Below are 25,455 nucleotides of genomic sequence, written 5' to 3' on the forward strand. Positions count from 1 at the left end.
CCGTGGCCAGAAAGGTATCGGGGAGGAGGAAGAACTCTGAGGCCTCCGATCTTTACCTTTCAGTCCCTTTCTTGTCCTGACCACCCCTCTCCCATCTAGCACTCAGCTTCCATCATTGACTCTGGGCCGGGGCAGTCTCTCCCACCCTGGGTCTCCCCCCCATGGACATGGGACTCCGGGGAGAGGGAGGGAGGGCTTGGCTCCTTTGGGAGTCCCACTTGATTGGAAAGTGGCCAAGCGGCCAAGCTCTTTCTCCATGGCCTCCTCTGCCATGGAAGGAGGGCTTAGGAAGGGGGGCTCCTCTCTCAAGCCTTCCCCAACTCTCTAAGAAGGCGCCAGTTTCCTGGTGCCCAAGAAACAGGACCCAAAGTCGCTCCCTCAGATCCTGACACCAGAAGCTGCCCGGAGGAAGGGGGCTTGGACCAACCATTCCCCCTGCTCACGTTTGGGGCTTGGGAGAAGGAAGCGAGCTCGGCATCCACAGCCCCCCTCATCCCCCCATTTTCAAGGGGTGTCAGTGGCCGAGTCCCTGCCACGAGGCTCCCTCCCCTCAGAGGGCACCCTGGGGTTTTGGAAGGGTAGGCAGGAGAGGCAGACTCGGGGAGCCGCTGCCCTCAGCCCTGGGGACCCAGAGCAGGAGAAGAGGTGCCGCCAGGGGTCAGGGCCCCAGCTAAAGTAGGCCGAGCTCCATCTTGAACTCCAAGAGAGATAACTGTACAGGGCTTTACAGAAAAAGCAAATGAGATCAGCCACACAATGGCTAAACATTGAAGGTCCGAGTTAAGTCCCCCTGCCCCAGCCACCCCAGGGTCACCCGCTGTCCGGGGCCAGGGAGGCCAGGCGCCGGCGGGGGGGATCCCCAGGGCCCACGTCCCCAGCCATGGCCGGCACCTGGCGTATGGCTTGGGTGATGAGGCTGGGCAGAGCCTGGAGGGTGGCCCCCAGTGTATCCAGCTTGGTCTCCAGGGCTGTGATCCGCTTCTCCAGGTCCTCACTGCGCCCCTGGAGCTCAGCCACCATGTCATACATGACGTTCTGGGTCTGAGGAGGACAGGCCACCAGGTTAGAGGTCCTGGCTCTGGTCCGAGAACGCCCTTCTCCCAAGAGGAGGGGATGCCGGCCCAGACCTTACGAAACAAATCTTGGCCTTCGTGGGCTCCCGGTTCTGCACTGTTTTCTTACCCTTTAAGTGTACCAGAAAGCCAGTTCTAAGGGCAAGGCCCCTGCCCTGCTGCCAGGATCTGGCACGGGGCTTTACCCACAGTTCAGAAGCTGGCTGGCACTGCAGAACTTGGAAAGAACCGGAGCGGGCAGAGTCCCCTGGCCCACCCCAAGCACAGGAACACGATAAAAGCTTGTCCACAAAACAAGGGTCTCTCCCCCAGCACACTTCCTCCCACAGGGCCCTGCCAATCTTGGCAGTGCCAGCCTCACCTTAGCCAAGTCCACCATTGTGTTAGCCTGGTCACTCAACTTCCTCTGCTCCATCCTCACGCTCCTCAGCCTATGGAGACAGGAGGTTGGGGGGGGAGAGGAAAGAGGAGGTGAGGCTCAGGGCCAGGGCTTGGGGTGGCCCCAGGGGCCTCATCCCCTTCATGCAGGCTTCCCACCCCCACCCCTTCCCCCCAGCCCCCAGGGATATGCCCTGGACATGCAGCAAGAAGATGAGGTGGAAGGGGGTAGCCTGTAGAGCAATGGAGGGTTTCGGGGGGCAGTTTCCCCGGGCCCCTCATTTCCTCCACTCTTTCCGCTCCTAGTTGTGATCCACCTGGAGTCAGAAACGAAGCTGGCATCATGGTGCAGGGCACGGGGACAGAACGGTGAAGGAGTGCATGGCTTGCTGGTTGCTGCCCTCCCCTCCCTCCTCCCAGAGAGGTAGCACCTGGGACCCAAAGCCAGGCCAGTGGGGATGATGCCCAGATGTCTAAGGTGCAAGGAGATGGTGTCTGGCTATGCCACTGAGCCCCTTCTGTCCTGGACCAGCCCCAGGGCACCCGGGCACGGTCTGCTCCTTCCCCTGGGCCTGGGGCAAATGCCCTGGGCCTCATGGCAGACAGGCAGTGGCCTGAGTGACACCCTCTGCCTGTCCCTCCCCTCGGGAGGCCCATTTAGACCAGCTTGGTCTCTAGGCCTTACCCTTGGGGTGGGGGTGGGGGGCAGGGACTCTCCCTGGGGAGGGGGAAGAAGGGGCTGCCTGGTGGTTCTCATGGCCAAAGATGGGCTGAATTATGTCTCCCCCTGTCCCTCCCCTGATGCAGAACCATGCAGGTAGTGGTCAAGCAACTGACCCCCAAGGGGTGGGGGTGGGACTTACTTCTGAGCCCTGGTGGGACCAAGCAGAGCAAAGAAATCACAGTGTAGATTTTAATCAGCGCCTGCCCCAAGCACGGTGCCCATTAGCTCTGCCCACCTCCCCACCCTGACACCCCGGAGGGGACAGGCCCAAGCCGTGCTAGCCCTGGGGACCCTTTTCAAGAATCTATCATGGCGAGCATCCTCGGCCAGACAATGACCTCACCCCTTGGAGTCTTCAGAGAGTGAAGAGGGAATGGCTCTTGCCTCCTCAGTGCAGAGCCCACCCCTCTGGTCCCCTGGCACAGCTGGGGCTTTCACCCAGTAAAGAAATACGGACAGAGGGCAGACTGGTCAAGGCTCGGCAGACCATCTGCATCCCCACGTCCTCAAAAGCCCAACCCATCCGGGGCTCCCCACTCCATGCCAGAAGCTGGTGACAAAGGCAGACCCAGGGCTCGCAGGGATTCCAGAGTCCTTGGCACCCCTACCATGGCAGAGTGGAGGCATCAGCCCCTGGCCCCCTCCTCCCAAGGCTCTAATGCCAAACGACGGAGGGAGGCTGATGACTCAAGGCCTTCCCATCTAGGGCTTTCATGGCAAGACCTTCTCAGTCAGGTACCAGCGGGGAGTGCCTCGGATTTGTCTCTCTCCCCATTCAAACAGAAGGACCCCAAACCCTGGGGCTGCTTCTCTCCTACCTACTGGTACCTCCAGCTTCCCCACTTCACCTCTTTTTGTCCTGTTCATCCTGCACACAGCCTGGACTCGTCTGGCCTCCCTCAAGCCCAGCCACTTCCTTGGTCCTTTCTCCCTCTGCCCAGCGGCCACCAGAGACCCAAAGTACCCAGCTATGCTTTCCAATCAGCCTGAGCAAGACCTCAGCAGGGAGACACGAGAGTCAGGAGACCCAAGTTCTATTCCCAGCTCCATCTCTGACTCATTCGCCGTGTGACCTTAGACATTCTGAGAAAGCCGATCTTTCCACCCCAACTGGCGCCCTCCACATGGGAGTCTTTGACATACATATTCATACTCTCTCGAATACTAGGGCTTCCCGCTTCCTGGATCTACTCCGCTCCCCTGCCCCATCCTCCCCCTCCACTCAGCTACACACCAAGATGGCTGGACCCTCGATCTCACCATCAGTGCCCACAAGGGTGGAATTTCCAGTTGTGTCCCCCCAGGCTCCTTTGGGTGATCACAACCTCTTATCAGCCCCGTCTTCCTCTGCCTTACCATCCCTCACTCTGTTCTTCATCCTCCCTGTGATCTACACTCGCTCCATCACTCAGAGAAGTGATTTCCCAGACCAGCCCCCCTGCAGACTCCGCTGTCTCTCTTCCTGATCTCTGTCCCCTGGTGATCAGGTCGATTCTGGCCGATGCTCTCAGGTCAATCCCTTGCTTCCAGGTCCTTTCACCAATAAAACCATGGCTCATGTCTCCCCCTGGCTACCTCCCCTCCTGTTCAGGGGTTCTTGAATGGAGCTGGAGAACTCACCCAAACGGAGGTGACCAGGTCCATTACAAATTTATGATACAAATCCGAGAGAGGGGAGGGAAAGAAAATGAAAAATGGAAACACGGAAAAATATTTTTAAAATAAAAATGGAAAAAATTTGTGATACAAAATTTCAACCAGGTGCTCACTGCGTGAAAGCAAACCTTTTTCACTTTCCTAGTATATTCCATCTCCTGCTCATCACAGGGACTATTCCAAACCTTTTCAGCCCTCTTCAACCATCCTCCACTATTCTTTCTCTCCACCCTCTTAGCTGAGGACCTCAATTCATACTTCACTGAAAAATGCCCGGAGCTCCCTCTTCTCCCCACCTCCATATTTCCCATCATTCACGTCTTCCTCCATGACCTCTTCTTTTGCCCTGTCTCACATGAAGAGGTGACCTTTCTCCTAGCCAAGGCAAACCCCCTCTCCACGCATCCCTGAACCCATCCCATTGTTTCTAGTGGATTGCCTCCTCTATATCCTCACTCTCTCTAATCTTCCATCTCTCCCTGTATAGTGGCTGCTTCTCCGTTACCTAAAAATCTGTCCCATCCTTAAAAACAAACCCTCACTTGATCTTACCTTCCTAGTTAGCTAATATCCTCTTCCCTGTCTTGCCTAGACTCCTGGAGAAAGTCATCTACCCTTGGTGCCTCTCTCTCCTCTCATTCCACTCTATGCTGTCTGCGGTCTGGCTTCCAACCTCACTAGTTGAGGGAAACTTCTCTAAAATTGCCAATTATATCTTAATTGCCAAATCTAATGGTCTTTTCTCAGGTCTCATCTTTCTCGACCTCTCTGAGGCCTTTGACACTGTCAAGTCAACTACTTCACCTACATATTCTCATCTCTAAAAATTTCAGGTTCTCCTTCTACCCATCCAACAGCTCCTTCTCAGTTGTCCGTTACTGGGTCGTGCCCACTGGTCATGGGTGTCCTCCAAAGCTCTGTCCTGGGTCCTCTATTCTCTTTTCTACATAATAACTGGCTTAGGGATCTGGCTTATCAGCTCCCATGGATTTCAGGGTCATTTCTATGTGGATGATTTCCATATCTGTCCAGTCCTAACTTCTGTGCTGTCCTATAGCCATCTCAAACTCAAAACAGAACCTCCTATTTTTCCTAACAAATCTCCTTTCCCAAACTTCCTCATTCCTGTTGGGAGCCCCTCCATCCTCCCAGTCAACCCACTCCCTAGTCCCATATCCCAAATCTACCTTCACAAAAACTCTTGCCCATCCTCCATTCATGCAGTCACCGTCTAGGCACAGGCCCTCATCACTTCAGGCCTAGATCACTAACAGAACCTCCTGGTAGGCCCTTTTGCCTAAAGCAGATCTGATTGTGTCTCCCGCCACACTTAATACCCTCCAGTTGAACCCTACTTACAGTAAACATCAATGGTTCCCCCTCCCTCCAGGACCAAGTATATAATCTCCTGGTTTTCTATACTCTTCCCAGGGTGGCCCTTTCCTCCCCATCGAGTAGCTCACACACACTTGTCCAGCCACACTGGTCTCCTCACTGTTTCTTGTACAGGCCCCTCCATTTCTTGACCCTGTGTCTGGACCTCAGCCTCAGGGTTTCCTCGGCTTTCTTCAAGCCTCGGCTCAAACCCTGCCTTCTTCTAGAGGCGTTTCCTGGTCCCCTCCCCAGCTGGTGCTTTCCCTTGGAGATTAGCATCTGCCTGCTCTGTCTACATCTCAAATGCTCATAGTTGTTGACACGTAGTCTCCCCCGTTAGACTGTGAGCTCCCTAAGGGCAGGGGCCTCCTTTGGGTCTCCAGCTCTTAGGACAGGGCCTGGCATTTAGTAAGTGACTGAATGAGAGCCAGATAAGTCTTAGAAAGCACCTGGTTAACTGAAAAGCTTTCTATAAATATTTCCTGAAATATTTTTATCTATATATTTAATAAAAATATGTTCTTATTTATATGTTATATATAAAATTTCCTCAAAACATTTCTATAAACATTTCCTTAAATATTTATCTACAAATTTAATAAAAATATGTTCTTATTTATCTATTATATATATAAAATTTCCTTAAATGTTTCTATAAACATTTCCTTAAATATTTTTATCTATCTATTGAATAAAATATGTTCTTATCTATTATATATATAAAATTTCCTTAAAACACTTCTATAAACTTTTCCTTAAGTATTTATCTACATATTTAATAAAAATATGTTCTTATTTATCTATTATATATATAACATTTCCTTAAATGTTTCTATAAACATTTCCTTAAATATTTTTATCTATCTATTGAATAAAATATGTTCTTATCTATTATATATATAAAATTTCCTTAAAACACTTCTATAAACTTTTCCTTAAGTATTTATCTACATATTTAATAAAAATATGTTCTTATTTATCTATTATATATATAACATTTCCTTAAATGTTTCTATAAACATTTCCTTAAATATTTTTATCTATCTATTGAATAAAATATGTTCTTATCTATTATATATATAAAATTTCCTTAAAACACTTCTATAAACTTTTCCTTAAGTATTTATCTACATATTTAATAAAAATATGTTCTTATTTATCTATTATATATATAACATTTCCTTAAATGTTTCTATAAACATTTCCTTAAATATTTTTATCTATCTATTGAATAAAATATGTTCTTATCTATTATATATATAAAATTTCCTTAAAACACTTCTATAAACTTTTCCTTAAGTATTTATCTACATATTTAATAAAAATATGTTCTTATTTATCTATTATATATATAACATTTCCTTAAATGTTTCTATAAACATTTCCTTAAATATTTTTATCTATCTATTGAATAAAATATGTTCTTATCTATTATATATATAAAATTTCCTTAAAACACTTCTATAAACTTTTCCTTAAGTATTTATCTACATATTTAATAAAAATATGTTCTTATTTATCTATTATATATATAACATTTCCTTAAATGTTTCTATAAACATTTCCTTAAATATTTTTATCTATCTATTGAATAAAATATGTTCTTATCTATTATATATATAAAATTTCCTTAAAACACTTCTATAAACTTTTCCTTAAGTATTTATCTACATATTTAATAAAAATATGTTCTTATTTATCTATTATATATATAACATTTCCTTAAATGTTTCTATAAACATTTCCTTAAATATTTTTATCTATCTATTGAATAAAATATGTTCTTATCTATTATATATATAAAATTTCCTTAAAACACTTCTATAAACTTTTCCTTAAGTATTTATCTACATATTTAATAAAAATATGTTCTTATTTATCTATTATATATATAACATTTCCTTAAATGTTTCTATAAACATTTCCTTAAATATTTTTATCTATCTATTGAATAAAATATGTTCTTATCTATTATATATATAAAATTTCCTTAAAACACTTCTATAAACTTTTCCTTAAGTATTTATCTACATATTTAATAAAAATATGTTCTTATTTATCTATTATATATATAACATTTCCTTAAATGTTTCTATAAACATTTCCTTAAATATTTTTATCTATCTATTGAATAAAATATGTTCTTATCTATTATATATATAAAATTTCCTTAAAACACTTCTATAAACTTTTCCTTAAGTATTTATCTACATATTTAATAAAAATATGTTCTTATTTATCTATTATATATATAACATTTCCTTAAATGTTTCTATAAACATTTCCTTAAATATTTTTATCTATCTATTGAATAAAATATGTTCTTATCTATTATATATATAAAATTTCCTTAAAACACTTCTATAAACTTTTCCTTAAGTATTTATCTACATATTTAATAAAAATATGTTCTTATTTATCTATTATATATATAACATTTCCTTAAATGTTTCTATAAACATTTCCTTAAATATTTTTATCTATCTATTGAATAAAATATGTTCTTATCTATTATATATATAAAATTTCCTTAAAACACTTCTATAAACTTTTCCTTAAGTATTTATCTACATATTTAATAAAAATATGTTCTTATTTATCTATTATATATATAACATTTCCTTAAATGTTTCTATAAACATTTCCTTAAATATTTTTATCTATCTATTGAATAAAATATGTTCTTATCTATTATATATATAAAATTTCCTTAAAACACTTCTATAAACTTTTCCTTAAGTATTTATCTACATATTTAATAAAAATATGTTCTTATTTATCTATTATATATATAACATTTCCTTAAATGTTTCTATAAACATTTCCTTAAATATTTTTATCTATCTATTGAATAAAATATGTTCTTATCTATTATATATATAAAATTTCCTTAAAACACTTCTATAAACTTTTCCTTAAGTATTTATCTACATATTTAATAAAAATATGTTCTTATTTATCTATTATATATATAACATTTCCTTAAATGTTTCTATAAACATTTCCTTAAATATTTTTATCTATCTATTGAATAAAATATGTTCTTATCTATTATATATATAAAATTTCCTTAAAACACTTCTATAAACTTTTCCTTAAGTATTTATCTACATATTTAATAAAAATATGTTCTTATTTATCTATTATATATATAACATTTCCTTAAATGTTTCTATAAACATTTCCTTAAATATTTTTATCTATCTATTGAATAAAATATGTTCTTATCTATTATATATATAAAATTTCCTTAAAACACTTCTATAAACTTTTCCTTAAGTATTTATCTACATATTTAATAAAAATATGTTCTTATTTATCTATTATATATATAAAATTTCCTCAAAGCATTTCTATAAATATTTCCTTAAAACAATACAGTATGGGGAAAAATCCATCAAAGTAACTTTAAAAAAATTATGTAGAGTTTGTGCCACAAGGAGGCAGTACGAAGCAAGGGAATGAGCCAGCTTTCTTGGAGACTGTGTCTCACTTGCTGAATGACCTTGGGCAAGTCCCAGACTGTCTCTAAGACTCAGTTCCCACTGGTATCCTCCATCTTCTGCTCCCCTCCCCTAAATGGGAGAAGAGGCATCTGCCCTGGCTCTGCTTCCGTGGACAGGGACTATCTCCTCCTTGTTCCTCTATCAACAATGCCTAGTACACAGCAGGTACTTAATTCATGCCTACTGAATGAATGGAAGCATAGTTTGGCCTTGGAGTTAGGAGATCCAAGCTCATCACGCTGCAGCCCCAACCAAGCTAAACCTCGCAGTTTCCCCTGGTATAAAGTGGTGATCAGACTTGCGCTGCCTGAGTGGCCGGGTGGGGGATGGCAGGGGCTCTACACGGAGCCTTTCCTGACGCCCCCCTCTGCGAGCATCCTCCTCTCTGGTCAGGTTTGCAGAGAGCTTACACAAATGATGTCACAGAATCTCACAACCACCCTGAGAAGGAGGTTCTGTTATTATCCCAATTTTACAAAAGAGGAAACTGAGGCGGAGAGGTCGAGCGACTTGCCCAGCACACAATCGGAGAGTGTCTAGGGCAGAATTTGAACGTGGGCCTTCCTAACTCCAAATCTGTCCCACCTAGCAGCCTGCTAACCATCTGATGTGACCATCCAGCTATTCTGTATTCATTGTGTGGGTAGGCTCTGATTTATACGCATCTCCCCCATCAGAATGGAAGCTCCCCAAAGGCAGGGATAGCCTTGTGGTCTTTCTTTGGGCCTCTGGTGCCTAATAGGGTGGCCATAATGCTGAATAAAGGCAAGGTGGAGTTATCTGCAACTTAAAGGGACAACTTACTGTCCTCGACTTGCCTGGGGAAGTAAGAGGTTAAGTGGCCCTGCCCAGGGTCCCCCAGCCAGGACGGGGCAGGACTCTAAGTCAAAGCGACCTCTTTCCAACTCCAGACAAATCCTGGACCCGCCGTCCCCCGGGGCCTCTCCCCGGCTGTTTTTATTGGCCCTGCTGGTCTGGGAGGGCCACACCGCATTCTTGGTTTGGGCCCAAATCGCTGGCCTGGCGTCAGCTGCCTCATTAAACATACAGGAGCTGTACTCTCATCCTGGGAAGGAACACGCCGGCACAGCCCTCCCCGGCACAGCGCTCCGCGGCTCACAAAGCCCTTCGCTTGGAGCGGCCCCAGGAGGGGGGCATGACGACTGCTCTCTTCTCCATTTTCCAGATGAGAGAGCCGAGGCCCCGAGGCACTAAAGCTGCCCTAGGAGTGCCCGGCGGCCCCAGGAGCCCGAGCCTCCATCACACTCCTCTTATGGAGCAAACTGGCCCTCCTACTTACGGCCGAGGCCCTAAGGTCAAGCATGAGTGGAGCACACACTCACCAAACCACGGAGGGGGTAGCTCGGGGTACTCTCAGCCCTTGCCCAGCCCGGACAGCCAGGAAGGTAGCCGGGCCAAGGCTTCAGCTCAGCACCGTCCGTTCCCCTCCACTGCAGGCCAGGGGCAGACTTTGGTCTGTGGGCGCCTCTCAGGCCCACCCCACTCCCCACTCTGACAACCCTGAACAGCTGGGAGTGCCTGGACCACGTTTCTGATGGCTTCTGCTGGAAGTGACTCATCGTGCCATGATGAGCCTGTTCTCTTCTGGTCCCCCAAATAGGGACCAGTGGTGGCTCTGCACGGCCCATCCTCCAGGCTCCAAACCCCAGACCTCCCAGGCTCATCCCTTTCTCTCCGAGGCCAAGCCCTAGCGCTCCCTCTTCCTTCCAAACATCTCTCCCGTTCTTTTCCATCCCGAAAGGCCCATGACCTCATTCATCCCCTCTAGCTCGGATTACTGCACCAGCCTTCTAGCCATCCCCCACTTTTGCCTCTCTTCATCCCTCTTCCCAAAATGCAGCTCAAAATACTCTTCCATGGCTCCAAGAAGAATGTCTCCACTCTTTAGCCTGCCATTCGAGGCCCTTTGTGGTCTGGTGTGGTCAAGGAAAGGCCCTGGCTTGGGAGCCAGAGCAGGTGGGCTCAGACTCAACATCACTTGGGTCGAGTGATTTGTCCTTCAGGGTCTCAGTCTTCCCTCTTCTGTAAGATGAGGGGCTCAGCCTAGATGGTCTCTAAGGCCCTTGGTGCTTCTTGCGGCACCAGGATGCCCTTTCCAACATGGCCCCAGACGGACTACGCATTACTCCCTCTCACACACACTATGTCCCTACTAATCTGTCCTCCCTGCTGTAGGATGCTTCATTTCCTGGGTGTACCACAAAGGGCCTACCATACAGTGAGCACCAGGGTGAAGCCAAGGAATCTGCTCTGATGAATCAATGAACATTTCTCTATCCCCTCCCACGGAGCTTCTCCTATGGACGAGGCACCAGAGTACTCAACACGCTTATGGTACCCACAGGAGGTGGTAAACAAATGTATGTCCGACTGAGTAATGTTCTTTCTCGGGCAGAAATTCAACTTCCCCTCGCAGTAGAGTTCCCAACAGGAAAACACTGCCGGTTTTAAAGGGCGGGGTGTGCTCTGGGTCACATTTTCCCTAGGGTTCAAGGCCGGAGAAACTCTAGGACCACAGAATGGCAGAGCGGGGAAGCCCTGAAGGGAGCCTAGAGGCCGAGGGGGCACCGACAGAGCAGGGGAGCCAGGCCTCAGGCCCATATTTTGTTTCTCCTCCCAATATTCAAGGGACATATGGACAGACGGACAGAGGGCTGGCTGACTGTCCAACAGAGGCAGCCTTGGGTGGTTCGTGTGTATTCAGGAGGGAAGGACAGACCCGGTAACAGAAGCAGGGAAAGGTGTTGAACTTACTGATGGATGGCCTGAAGGAACTTACGCTGGTGTTTCCGAACTCTGGAGTAGTCGGGCTTCCTCACCAGCTTGGTGTGTTTGTAAATGAGCCACGTTTCCCTGAGTACGTTGGCGGCAGCATTTTTGACCTGGGCCGGGGTGAGGCATACAAAGGGATGGATCAGCCGGGCCCCTGGGTCTGCGGGCACAGCTGCACCCAGGACCGGCTCTTGGCGGGCACCAGGGCACATCTCTGGGTCTTCTCTCCTAGTCAGCCCTTCTTCTGGGAATCTGCAGATCCAGAATCCTGCGCCCACTCCCCATGCCCCCCTGACCACCTAACGAGGCCGAGGCCCATCCGGCAGCGTGTCTGTGTGTGCCTGGGACACCCCCACGGGCCCTGGGGAAAGCGAGCCAGAGCCAGGGTAGGGCAGACGGACGGGAAGAGAGGAAGCTCCGCTGGCAGCAGCAGCGGGCACGTGCCCAGGGAGGAGCACCCCAACACTCACCCGCTTGGTGAGCTGAGTGTCCATCATGAAGTTGTGAACGTGCTTCTCTGCCTTGGTGAGCTCCAGTTTCCGAGCCACGACAGCCACCACCAGGGCTGTGCAGCCAGCGCCCTGGGGAAGGGGATTAGGGTGAGGCCGTGACCCCTTTTCTCTTCAGGCACCACCCCACACCCCGCTGCCCTGGCTTAGCCCCCAGGCTCCAAGTCTTCCTTCTGTTATCCTGTTAAATGGCGACGGTGCGGGGTGGGGTGTGCTCCCAGCACCCTTCTAAGGGGAGGCTTATGGGTGCCAACATCTCCAGGACCCCAGGACTGAGGTCCCCCCCCAGATTCCTCTCAGGTAGGCAGGGCACAGGCTCCTCCCAGGAAAAGCAGGGAAGGGGCAGGAGATGCCCTTCCCCAAAGCAGGGATCGTTCCTTCTCCCCACCTAGGGCAGAGCCAACATTCCCTCCCACAGAGCAGGGGGTGTCCAAAATGGGGCCCCCTTACCATGATGCCCGTGAGGAGACACACGCCCTTGCCACAGTACGTGTGGGGCACCATATCCCCATAGCCGATGGACAGGAAGGTGATGGAGATCAGCCACATGGCCCCCAGGAAGCTGCTGGTGACCTCCTGTTTATCGTGGTACCTGTAGGGAAGGGAAGGCTGACGTCAGGGCAGCCCCGTGGCAGCTTCTTCCTGCCCTGCCAGCTGCCAAAACAGGAATTCCAGGCATGGGGTCTGCCCACTCTCCACAACCCCTGCCTGGAGGGGAGGAAGCTCTGATAAAGCCCAAAGCGGAGCGGCCCCAGACGGGGGGAGCTCCCAGGCGGGAGCTGGAAGGACTTGGGTCTGAGCTGGCCCAGGCTTGGAAAAGGCAGCATTTCACGGGGCCCCGGACAGAGCGGGCTCAGCCTCGGAGGGAGGAAGGGGTCAGAGCTCCCTCCCCACCCCCTGCCCACCCTGCTGCCTGCTGGGGCGGGAGGGGGCTTTTACCACTCCCCCTCCCCAGCCCAGGAAGCAGAAAGAGACTGAAACACACAGCCAAGAGACAAACTGAGACACACAGACAGTCAGCAAGGGACATGGTGGCGTGGCGGCAGCAGCAGGCACCAGAAGCTGCAGCAGGGGAGAGGAGATTCAGGCTGGACACGAGGAAGTGCTTTCCTGGTCACTGGGGATGTTCCCAGGAATGACTGGAAACACGAGGGAGGTGGTTGGGGATTACGGGGCTCAGTTAGTCTTGAGACTATTTGCACAGTGTCCAACTATTTCCTCTACCCTCTGAGGAGACAGGGAGGGAGGGATTATTACCCCCATTATGTGGGTGGGGAAACTGAGGCTTCCAGAGGGGCAAGGACTTGGCCACATCATACAGTCAAAGGCAGAACCTGGCTCTCTCGATGCCTAGCCTACTTTGAGGGGGAAGGGCTCAGAAGAAAACCTGGGATTTAATTATTTGGGGGAGAAGAGGAGGAGGCAGAGAACTGACCCAGGGAGCTCGGAATGCTAAGGCTTGTGGGCTGGGGGTAGGGAGGACATTCCCAGGATCTACCTTGGGTTCAAGAAGACTGTCTACCCTCGACCTCAAAGTTGGCCACAGGACCCCAACAGAAATGGTGAGTGGTCCTGGCTTCCTTGAAAGTCTTTTCCTGTCTCCACCTCACATTGGGGCCCAGATAGAGCAGACTCCCTCCATGTCTCTGGTTATTCCAGACACTCACCCCAAACCTAACCAGCTCCTGACTGCTCCACCCTGGCAGGTCCCCCCACAAAGGAGGCTGGGAATGAAGGCCAGGCTCCTGGAGCCTCAAGCACTAGCTGGCTGGGGTTGCTGGACATGGTCTACAGAGAATGAGTGCCAAGACACTGAGTGCCAAGAAAGCCCCTGAGGAAGGGGACAGACACGGGGTCATGCGGGGCAGGGCGGGGGGCTAGAGGGACACATCCACAGAGGAGAGAGACAGGCAGCTTTAAGCAAGCCGGACTTAGAATTTAGGATTGGCCGCTTCTCCCCCTGCTTCCCAACACACACTCATTTCCCAGGCTCCTTCCTCCTTCCCCAGAAATCAGGGAAGCTGAGGCAGAAAGTGATCCTTGAAGGGAGCAGCTTGGAACCTCAGAACACGGGCAATGAGACCTGAGATCTCCTCCGAGCTTGGCTCTGCTTTGGGCTGAAGAGGCAGCCTGGCCTGGACCCTAAGCTGAGCCTGCTCTCCTCCCCTCGGACGCTCCTTATACATCCTTCAAGGCCCAGCTAGAAGAGCCTTCCAATGGTTCCCAGCCACACTTTTTTTCTCCTGCACCTCGATCTAGCTTAGGGTGTCTCTTGTCTTCAGAGCTCAGACCTACTGCTGTCATGGGGCGAACAGAAGACTCCGCTTGGGAGCAGAATTAGAACTAATGTGGAAAATTATGGGGAGAGCAGCAGAGAGAACTCCCCAATAGCCAGAGTTCTTCCATAATGGGACGAGCTCCCTAAGGGAAGGAAAGAGCTCCCCAGCACCGGAGGTGTCCGAGCAGAGGTGGGATATCTACTTGCAAGGGAATTCTTGTCTTGGAAGATTGGACGAGCTTCCTATGAGACCTCATTCCAGCTCTATGGGTCTAGTATTCTAAGGTTTTAAGACTCCTTTCCATGAATTCACAGGGTGTTCATTTTAAATCAAGGTGGGTCCTTAAAAATGATCCAAGCTCAGCCCCCTCATTTTACAGATGGGACCCCCAAAGACTTACGGATGTGTCAGAGCTAGGACTCGAATTTGGCTCTTCCCACTCCCAAGCCGGAGTGGGGCAGCCTCTTCCTGGGAGGCTAACCAACCATTCCTCCAACTTAACTCTATCATTCTGATTTCCCCTCCCCAGTAAGCCTTATGTCCTCACCCAGACTTCGAGTTCTATGGGCAGGAACAGAGGACTGGTAAGCGTTCTCTTGCCAGGGGAATCTGGGACTCTGGGCAGGAGGGTCGGAGCTCTCTCCCAGGACTAACAGAATATCTTGACCAGGGCCAGCTAGGGCTAACGCCAGGGCCCTGTCCCTCCCTTCTTCCTCTCCAGCTCAGGTTGGAGAAATGATGCCCCTGTAGCACAGATGGGCATGGACACGGGGCTGGAAGATGGGCCGATTCCCTTGGAGCTGGGCTGGGGCAGCAGGGGTCCCCCAGGGCAGTGGTTCCAACCTTTCAAGGTTCATATTCCCTGGCCTCTCTGCCTGCCCCCTCCCTCAGCCCACCCCCCTCCAGCCAGAGCAGCTAATCATAAATTCTGATGGGCATGAGTCAGGGAAGGGGGGGCGGGGAGCAGAACAGCTCCGTGCTAGGGAGGCCGACTCACATTTTTTCCCTATCAGATGACGGAGCAAGGGGAGGGAAGAGGAGAGCTGGTTAAATGAAGCACCTGCCTACCCTCTGGGAAGATGGAGAGAAAGGGCTGAGGGGGTGGGGAAGCCAGAGACCCACACCATCCGCCACGTTGCCAAGGCTCCTCCTTGCCCCGTGGAACAAGCACGACGGTCCCTGGGCCGGGTGCTTTTAGTCGCTCACATCCGACTCTGAGCTCCTCCAGGGGGAGGACAGATAGAAAAGAGGGTCTCTAGCCTAAAGGGCACAGGGCGGATGACAGCCTGTTGGCATCTCGGGCCCCTGGGGATGCTTAGAAGAAGGATGGTCAAGAGGAACCAGATAGGAGAGGAAAGGAGGGAGCTCCTCGGTGTCAGGGGGTCAGAAGAGCTGGGTCTAGGGAAGGAGGCAACGTACATCCCAATTCCACCGAGAACCTGGAGCTGCACTGAGGATGGGAGAGACCTCGGGAGTCCCCGAAGATGAGGTCCCTGAGAGTATTAAAGGGCAGCGAGTCTCCAGGACCCAGACACGTGCGATCCCTATCGGTCACAGAGGGGGTCAGATGAGAGAAGGACTGGGGGGAAATCACGGAGGGCCCCAGAGAAGGGAAGACTAATGCCACAGCATCTCCATGGTGCAGAGAAGAGGGCTGGGGCCACGGAGACCTGCTGTGGGATGGGAGAGTTGGGGGGGTCACAGAGAACCCAGAGAGAAATGGAAATAGGGCCTCGCTGAGATTGGAGGTGGAGGAGAAGAGCTTGAGGATCACAGAGACCCCAGGGGAAAGGAGTGAGAACCTCCTCAAGGACAGAAGGGGTAGAAAAAGAGCTGGGAGCCCAGAGGCTGTTTGTGGGGGGCTAATTGGGCCTCAGGGGAACTCACAGGGAAAGGAGTCAGGGGCCGTGCTAAGGGGCGGGGGAGAAGATCTGGAAAGTGAAGGTAACACTAAAGATGGAAGGGGGAGAAGAGTTGGGGACTTCAGGTGGGTGGGGAAGGGCTGAAGTCAGACAGGAATTTGGGGTCACAGGGACTCTCAGGGAGGGGACGTCAGGGCTGCACTGAACGAGGAGGTCCTGAAGGTCCCTGGGTGGGTGGGGAAGAGCTGAGATGAGAAGTCTGGTGTGGTGGGTTCATCCAGGGTCCCAGGGACCTCGGAAGGAAGAAAGAAGGAAGGCCACACTGACTCTGGAAAGGGAGAAACGCTGGGAGGCACAGAGGCGCCGGGCGCACCTCTCGCAGACTCGTACGGTCCAGGCGGCGATGATCCAGGAAGAGATGCTGAAGACGAGCAGAACCGTGCCAGGGCAGATGGTCATGAGGGTCTTCATGACAAAGCGGGTGTCGAAATGGATCTTGTTGAGGGCCCCGATGCTTCTGGACGAGGCGTCCGTGAAGAGCTTGCTGTGAAGCAGCATGACTCGGCCGATGAGGTAGAGGCGCAGGAACATGGGGATGGAGAGGATGACGTCCACGTCAGCATCCGCCACCGACGTGGTGTAGGTGAAGGCCAGGCGGGCCGTCCAGGTGAACAGGTACTGGCCGGGCACGGGGTGCACCGCACACACCGCCAGCTCCAGCGCGATGAAGAAGATCCGCTCATAGGTCATGGCGATGCGCCAGTCGTCAGCCCCATTGTCCACCATGAACAGCTGCAGAGGGAGGAAGAGGGAGACTGAGTGCTGTGGGACAGACGGGGCCGAGGCCTTGGCCTCTACCAGACGCAGGTGGGGAGGCAGAGAACAAGCGTTTACATAGGACCTACTATGTGCCAGGCACCGGAGATATAAGCACAAAAAACTATATAATAATAATAACAGTTAATATTTATATAATACCTACTATGTGCCAGGCACTGGAGATATAAGCACAAAGAAGTATATAATAATAACAGTTAATATTTATATAATACCTACTATGTGCCAGGCACTGGAGATATAAGCACAAAGAAGTATATAATATTTATATAATACCTACTATGTGCCAGGCACTGGAGATATAAGCACAAAGAATTATATAATATTTATATAATACCTACTATGTGCCAGGTACTGGAGATATAAGCACAAAGAATTATATAATAATAACAGTTAATATTTATATAATGCTTATGTGCCAGGCACTGAAGATGCAAGTACAAAGAATAAAATGATAATAATAGTTACCATTAACAAAGAATTATATTATAATAATAATAACAGTTAACATTTATATAATACCTACTATGGGCCAGGCACTGGAGATATAAGTACAAAGAATTATATAATAATAATCATAATCATAACAGTTAATATTTATATAATCCCTATGTTCCAGGCACTGAAGATATAAATACAAAGAATAAAACAATACTATTAGTTAACATGAACAAAGAATTATATAATAATAATTGTTAACATTTATATAATACCCACTATATGCCAGGCATTGTGCTGGACAATGGACATATAAATACAAAGAGTAAAATCATCATCATCATCATCATCATTCATATAATACCTACTATGTGCCAGGCCCTGGAGGTATAAGTACAAAGAATAAAATAATAATAATAATTACTATTTACCTAATACCTACTATGTGCCAGGTGCTGTGCTAGGCCCTGGAGATGGAAGTACAAAGAATAAAATAATAATAATACTTAACATTTATATAATGCCTACTATGTGCTGGGTGCTGTGCCAGGTCCTAGAGATATAAGTACAAAGAATAAAATAATAATCATAATAATTAACATTTATATAATACCTACTATATTCCAGGCATTGTGCTAGGCACTAGAGATATAAGCACGGAAGATGACGATAACAATTTAAGAGTTAACGTTATCATAATACCCACCAGGTGGGAAGCACGTACTATTATGATGTCCATTTTACAGATGAGGAAACTAAGGCAGAGGTTGAATGACCTGACTAGAGTCTGAGGCTGGATTTAAAAACTCAGGCCTTCCAGATTCTCAGCCCAGGACATTTTATACACATACCCTCTTGTTGTCTAGGCAGAGAAGGGCCCCTGAGACAAAAATGTCAGGGCCAAAAGAGCCTGTAAGGAACAGAAGCTGGGAAGGTGACACAAACATCTGAGAAAAGAATTTGGAAAAAGATCATCCAACTCGTTTCCAAGTCAAACTGAACACTGACAAATCAATGGAAAGCAAGCAAGCAGCGAAGGAGAAGCCGAGCACAGCCAGGCAGGAATGACTGGACTCCGGAGCCGGCCACACACGGTCTTCTCCAGACGATGGTTTTGACAAATTGTTTTTGTCACCAGGGAGGGCTCGTCCTGGTGGTGGGCTGGGAACTAAGTGTGACAGGTGGACAAAAGGCATCCATAAAATGAATTAGAAAAACAACAGCAACAGCATACACATCCTTTGACCCAGTGGGCTTCTCTCCTGGGCACACGTCCCAAGGAAATCAAAGATGGTGGGAAAGGCCTACTTGCAAAAATCTCTCCAAGTGGCATCACTCTCAGCCGCAGGAGCGCCTGTGGACTTGGGAACGGCTGAGCAAAGCCTGCCGTGGGAGTCCTGAGAAACAGAAGCAGCACGGGAAGGGTTAAGCCCCTGATACTCTTTCCTGAGCCTTGTTGCCCGTGTCCGACTCATCCTGAGAACGAGTACAGGCATATGATCAGGAACGCGGCCCCATCGGTAACCACCAGATGAGGTTGTGGTCTGCTCTAGATAACTTCGTCTGGGGACAGTAAGTGAGCCATTCCTGTGAGTCCACCCTCATAGAGATGTTTCTAATTGGAAAGAACAAAGCAAGAACAATCTGCCCAGAAAGCCACGCCAAAATGGGAAAGGAAAGGTGAAGCGGAAGCTCGAATAACCCTTAAGGAACTGCTGCAGATTGAAAAAAGAAAGGGGGAAGAATCAAGGATTTGGCTTTGATTCTTTTACAAGCAGGAAATATTCGGCTTAGTTCACATTAGAAATCTACTGATATTGTGGATAAATGAAATGACTTAAATAGCTCAGAGCCCCAGCTAGAAATGAAAAGGCTCCAAGTCTGGAAGCCAGGAAAAATCAGAAAAAGGAAGAACAAATTTGGCTCAGTTAGAATCTTTGAACCAATTTCTGTGAGATAACCGGTTTGTAAGCGATGGGGAAGAAGATTTTCTTGTAGATCAGTCTGTTGTAAATTAAGAAAGGATGAACTAACCAAGAAGGAAAAGCATTTGACCAATTATTCGGATAAGTTCTTTAGCAGGAAGGAAGAGAGTGACCTAGTGGAGGATGGTGAGTTTGGGGAAAGAGAAGGTGAGAAGGGTTTTCTTTTCTTTTCATCCCTTGCCTTCTGTCTTTGTATCAATTTAAAGACAAAAGAGCTGCAAGGCTAGGCAATCTGGGTTAAGTGACTTGCCCAGGGTCACAGAGCTAGGAAGTGACTGAGGCCAGAATTGAACCTAGGACCTCCCAACTTCAGGCCTGGTGCTCTATCCACTGAGCTACCCAGCTACCCTGAGAAGAGCTTTCTCAACAAGAGTAGAGAGTTCTGCTGAAGTCTATCCTACAGTTTCATAGTCTAGTTGGTTCCCCACTTAAATCAATACAGGCTACATTTATGCCTTCTGCTTGGAATCTTCCCTCCCCTCAGATTCCCCATAAAACAGAGAGCAGCATTCTGAAACGGCTGAACTAAAACTCTCAGCAGACAGTTCTTTTTTCTTGAAATGTGTTCAGTCTTTTTTTTTATTACTAGTCTAAGTCATTTTTTTCTTTAGTCAGATTAGTGTCATTGAATAGATTTCATTAGTTCGTGGTTTTTAAAATCCAGAATTACTTTTTTTTTTTTTTAAACCCTTAACTTCTGTGTATTGACTTATAGGTGGAAGAGTGGTAAGGGTGGGCAATGGGGGCCAAGTGACTTGCCCAGGGTCACACAGCTAGGAAGTGTCTGAGGCCGGATTTGAACCTGGGACCTCCCGTCTCTAGGCCTGACTCTCAATCCACTGAGCTACCCAGCTGCCGCCCCCCCAGAATTACTTTTAATACATAAAATAGTTTTCGTTTTAAACTGGCATATTGTTTACACACAAAATGAAACGGGAGAGAAAAATAATGCAAGGCAGGAGGGGAGCAAAAGAAATGTACTAGGCCAACTCAAAACATTCTTTGGGGATCTGATTTACATGGGAAAAAAACTTGCCTTGAAATTTACATGACAGAACTGTCTATAATTACCTGAAAAAGAATTCTTTTTTCTAATTAGTCAGCATTACATTAACTTCTTTTTTTTTTTTTTTTAAACCCTTACCATCTGTTTTGGAATTGATCCTTAGTATAGATCCTAAGGCAGAAGAGTAGTAAGGCTAGGTCATTTGATTAAGTGACTTGCCCAGGGTCACACAGCTAGCTACATTAACTTCTTAATCAGAATCAGTCAGTGTTTATAAATGACCTGTTATGCATTCTAGATAGAGAAGTGTTGCTCCACCACATCATAGTTATTGTAGCAAATCCACATATTTTTTTAAATATTTAATCATAGAAAGTTAACTTTGTTTTTGAAATTTATTTGCAAAGAAAGCTTTTCCATCTAGTCCTGGGGTTTATTGCCCACCTAGCTGAATACTATGTCAGATTGTTCTAACTAAGGCTGTCCTCATACACAGTTTATTTAAGTGTTCATTTTAAGAAAGTGTCCACTGTGTAGAGGAATTTGCTTTTTAGAGGTCCTTGATGTATATCCAAAGAAAAACTAGGAATTATGTTATTATAAAATACTGCTAGAGGGAGCAGCTGGGTGCCTCGGTGGATTGAGAGCCAGGCCTTAGAGACAGGAGATCCTGGGTTCAAATCTGGCCTCAGACACTTCCTAGCTGTGTGATCCTGGACAAGTCCCTTAACCCTCATTGCCTAGCCCTTACCATGCTTCTGCCTTGGAACCAATATACAGTATTGATTCTAAGATGGAAGGTGAAGGTTTAAAAAGAAAAGAAGAGAAAAGGAAAGGAAAGGCAAAGAAAGAAAGGAAAAGAAAAGAGAAAAGGAAAGAAAGGTACTCTAGGAATTTTGTCCTTTCCCCTTTAATCCCCATTACCTAGCCCATATCACTCTTCTGCCTTGGAACCAATACACAGTATTGATTCTAAGATGGAAGGTGAGGATTTGAAAAGAAAAGAAGAGAAAAGGAAAGGAAAGAAAAAAAGAAAAAGAAAGGAAAAGAAAAGAGAAAAGGAAAGAAAAGAAAAGAAAGTGCCCTAGGAATTCTGTCCTTTGCCCCTTAATCTCCATGGCCTAGCCCTCACCACTCTTCTACCCTAGAACCAATACACAATATTGATTCTAAGCCAGAGGGTAAGGGTTAAAATAAAAATAAAAAACAAAATGCTGCTAGAAAAAATATTTTAAAATAAATAAATTAATAAAAAAAGAAAATGCTGCTAGAAGTCTCAATTGTATTTATTTTTTTAATGGTAATATTAGATTTGTGGACATAATTAAAGTACGTCATATTGTCAGTTAAAAGTTATATATGGTAAGTTAATATTTTAATTTTGCTGAATGATCTGTTCTCCATCCCCAAGCAAGTGTTTTGTTTTGTTACTTGCTCTTTACCCGAAGGATAGACTCTCCTAGAGGACAAGAATTGTCTCATTTTTGTCTTTAACATGCACAGGGCTTTGTCCATAGTAGGCAAAGAATCTCTGTTGGCTGAGTGAATTGAATGCATCCCTTTGGAAAACACAGACTGGTCTCTCGGGGCAGAAGCCCCCTTCCCTTGGGCCAGCAGAGGCCTTTCTCCAAGGCTTTGGCCAGAAGTGGGGTGGAGGGCTGGGGGTGGGGTGGGGGAGCACTCACTCACCTGGATCTCCCGGGCGTGGTACATGATGATGAGACCCAGCAGGATGACAGTGGAGAGGCTGATAAGGCATTTTAGTGTAAATGAATATGAAGACTCCTGGGAACAGAGAGAAATAAGTCCATGATAGTTTCAGGGTCTAGCTCAGTGATTCCCAAAGTGGGTACCACCGCCCCCTGGTGGGTGCTGCAGTGATCCAGGGGGTGGTGATGGCCACAGGTGCATTTGGGGGTGGCGAATAACTGTAAGGGGGCACTAAGTAATGTTTTTTTCTGGAAAGGGGGTGATAGGCCAAAATAGTTTGGGAACCACTGATCTAGAGGGATGGGGTGAGTGGGGTGGTCGGACCCTCCTGACATCAAAACATCAAAGGATTGTAAGATGTAGAGCTGGAAGGATTTCAGACAGCACTGATTAATTATAATGCCCTTATTTATTTATTATTTTTATTTTTGAATGTATTTAGTTAATTAATTTAGAATATTTTTCCATGGCTACATGATTCATGTTCTTTCCCTCTCCTCCTTCCTCCCCTCTCCCGGAGCAGATGAGCAATTCAACTAGATAATACCCTCATTTTTAAAAGACCAAAGTCACACAGTGAATAATACAAGAGGCAGGATTTGAACCTAGGGCCTGACTCCAAATCCCATATTTTTTCCTATATATAGGCCAAGCTCCCCAGCTTTTCCTTTGGGCAACAGTCTGGAGGGAGAACAGGGGAGGACAACGAGGAAAAAGGAGCAATTATTCACTAATAGGTCTGAAGCAACAGGAAATTCTACCCTTGGGGCTTTGCACTTAGAAACTCACTCCATATCTGTGGATCGAAGACCAGGAGATACATTGGAAAGAATTGTGAGCCTTAGCCTCTCCTCTCAGGGCGGTTTGGCCCTCACAGGCTAGGGCACCTCTCTGGGTCTCCCTTTTCTTCTAGCCTCCTCAGTAGGACCTGGATACTTCTGGGGCTTGCCACTCTTTGTTGCCAGGTGCTTTGATTACAACAAAGTGGAGTTTTTATTTTTATTTTTTTAAATCCATCTAATTAATTAATTAATTAATTAAGAATATTTTCTTACGTTACGTGATTCATGTACTTTCCCTCCTCTCCTCTCTCCCCTCTCCTGTAGACAACGAGCAATTCAGCTGGGTTTTATATGTATCATCAGTAACGTATAACAATCCCTTCTCTTTTTCTTTTCTTGTCTTTTTTGTTAAACCCTTCCTTTCTGTCTTGGAATCAATACTATGTATTGGTTCCAAAGCAGAAGAGCAGTAAAGGTTAGGCCATGGGGTCACCCAGCTAGGTAGGAAGTGCCTGAGGCCAGATTTGAACCCAGGTCCTCCCCTCTCCCAGCCTGACTCCTAATTCACTGAGCCACCTCGCTATCCCTTCTTAAAGATAAAGACACAGCAGGCTTCAGAGATGAAGACATTTACCCAGAATCACATAGCTTGAAGCCTCGGAGCTGGGACCCAATGAGGGTCTCCTAACTGAGGCTACAGGGCCCTTTGCAGCCCACATCTTCCAGGGCTAATTAAGGAAAAAGACTGATGTGAAACACAATAGATTAACAGGAGGCACCTCCTTGCTGTCAATATTCTCATGCCCATTCTGCAAATGGGGAAAGTGATTCTGGGATGGGGAAATGAAATAACGTATCCATTCTCACCCAGGGAGTTATAGGGCCTTCCCTAAGCCTCTTGTCTTAGCTCTTCTGGCCCAGGAACTAGTTAGATCTCAGACATTCTCCCTAGGAGGTCAGCTTGAAGGAAGGGAAGGACACATCCTCTTCCTGATGCCTGAGGGCTGCATCCCAGACAAAGAAGTAACCCGAAGACCAGAGAGGGTAGGTAACTGGTCTGCAGTCACACATCCAGTAGGGAATCAGAGGACTGGGGCAAAGACCTAGAGAACGTGGGAACTGGCTGCAGGATCCTAAAGGAAAGCTTCTTTTCCCTTTTGATTCAGATCATCTAGGAGCTTTCTTTCCCTTCTTCCTCTTCCTTAGCTCTTCTCTCTTAGGTTTTCCTGCTCCAGAGCCCAAAGGCCTACTGCCCTCCTTCCCTGTCTTTTGGCTCTTTTCTAGACATTCATTTATGGAGAAAAGGCTTCGGTGAGATAGCATTACACAGAGAAATAATGGGCAAGAGCAAAACTGGCCTCTCTCCCCAGCCTTAACTCAGAGACCAACTTAGAAGGAAGGTCACAGATCTAGGGCCAAGAAATACTGAAGGGTAGAATCCTACCCTCCCTTCTTCAATTGCAAAAACAGGCCCCAAAAGATGGTGACTTGCCCAAGATCACACAGATAATAAATATCAAATATGGGATTTGAATTCAAGTCCCCCAACTCCAAAGCCAGGATGTTCTTTCCGCTGCCACTCAGCAGCCCCTCATCCTCTAGCCCCAAAGTTCTTAATCTTTTATGTAGCATGGAGTCCTTTGGCAGCTTAAGGAAGCCTACAGACCTTTTCCTTCTCAGAATAAATTAAAAAATAATCCAGTCTTGTATAATGTAACCATTTTGGGGTCTGATCTTTCATTTGGACTAGCATAATTCACTCATGTAATAGACTGAAAAACATCATGCAATAAGACAAAAAAAAAATCAAAACTCAGTTTCTGTGAAAGGTCAGGGCTAATAAAGATGTCGGTTTTGTTCCAATCCAAGTTTACAGATGTCCTGACATTGGTCCATGGCCCTCCTGGGGGTTTGTGGGCCCCAGCTTTAGTGACGTTCAGAGAGAAGGGAGGGATGACCCATCAGGGCACAGAGGGGATAGGAGACAATGCCAGAGGGGGAACATCTGGGGTGCCTCCTGCTATCCCCTTGCAGCCCAGCCCCTACGGACTCTATCTCCCAGGAGACTGGACTCAGGGCACGGCCAAAGGCTCCTGCTGGAGGGGTTGGGGTGCAGGGGAGGGATCCAAGAGAGAAAGCAGTACCTTGGTGTAGACGCCCCAGGACAGCTCCGTCTCAGTCACCATAACCACTATGCCAAACATGCCAAAGATAAGAGCATAGTCGCTGAGCCGTTTCCGCTTCTCAAAGAGGACCCGACGGCGCCCTAACCGGTAGCTGACATTCTGGGACTTCCTGGGGGTCCTCTGGGGAGTACGGATTCCCTCTTCTTCCTCCTCATCCTCCTCTTCCACCCGGTCGTGCAGGCTGGCCGGGGACACCCGCACCTGCTCCCCTTTAGACACGACCACTTCCAGGCTCGAGCTCCGACCGGTGCCCTCACCACCCAGGGCCTGCAAGGGCTGGCCCTCGGGCTCACAGACGGAGAAGCCAAGACCACCCGGGGGCTGTCCCACACCCCCATTGTACCTGTAGCTGTTCAT

At 47.2% G+C, this 25,455-nt stretch overlaps 1 protein-coding gene across 3 annotated transcripts; it reads right to left on the minus strand.

The window, feature by feature from the left end:
- Nucleotides 1–727: 727 nt before the first annotated feature.
- On the minus strand, nucleotides 728–25,455 carry KCNN1 (potassium calcium-activated channel subfamily N member 1). Of its 3 annotated transcripts, XM_044658652.1 has the most exons (10): nucleotides 25,057–25,455; nucleotides 22,110–22,205; nucleotides 16,528–16,946; nucleotides 15,290–15,298; nucleotides 12,464–12,605; nucleotides 11,975–12,085; nucleotides 11,487–11,614; nucleotides 2,315–2,323; nucleotides 1,435–1,504; nucleotides 728–1,041 (listed from the first exon to the last, which is right to left on the minus strand). In XM_044658652.1, the coding sequence occupies exons 1-10, from the start codon at nucleotides 25,453–25,455 to the stop codon at nucleotides 811–813; spliced, it is 1,614 nt and encodes a 537-aa protein (XP_044514587.1). In that variant the 3' UTR covers nucleotides 728–810. The 3 variants fall into 3 exon arrangements, with proteins under 3 accessions (XP_044514587.1, XP_044514586.1, XP_044514585.1); XM_044658651.1 differs by lacking the exon at nucleotides 15,290–15,298; XM_044658650.1 differs by lacking the exons at nucleotides 2,315–2,323; nucleotides 15,290–15,298.

The sequence above is a fragment of the Gracilinanus agilis genome, chromosome 1 (assembly GCF_016433145.1).
Source record: "Gracilinanus agilis isolate LMUSP501 chromosome 1, AgileGrace, whole genome shotgun sequence".
NCBI classification, from domain to species: Eukaryota; Metazoa; Chordata; class Mammalia; order Didelphimorphia; family Didelphidae; genus Gracilinanus; species Gracilinanus agilis.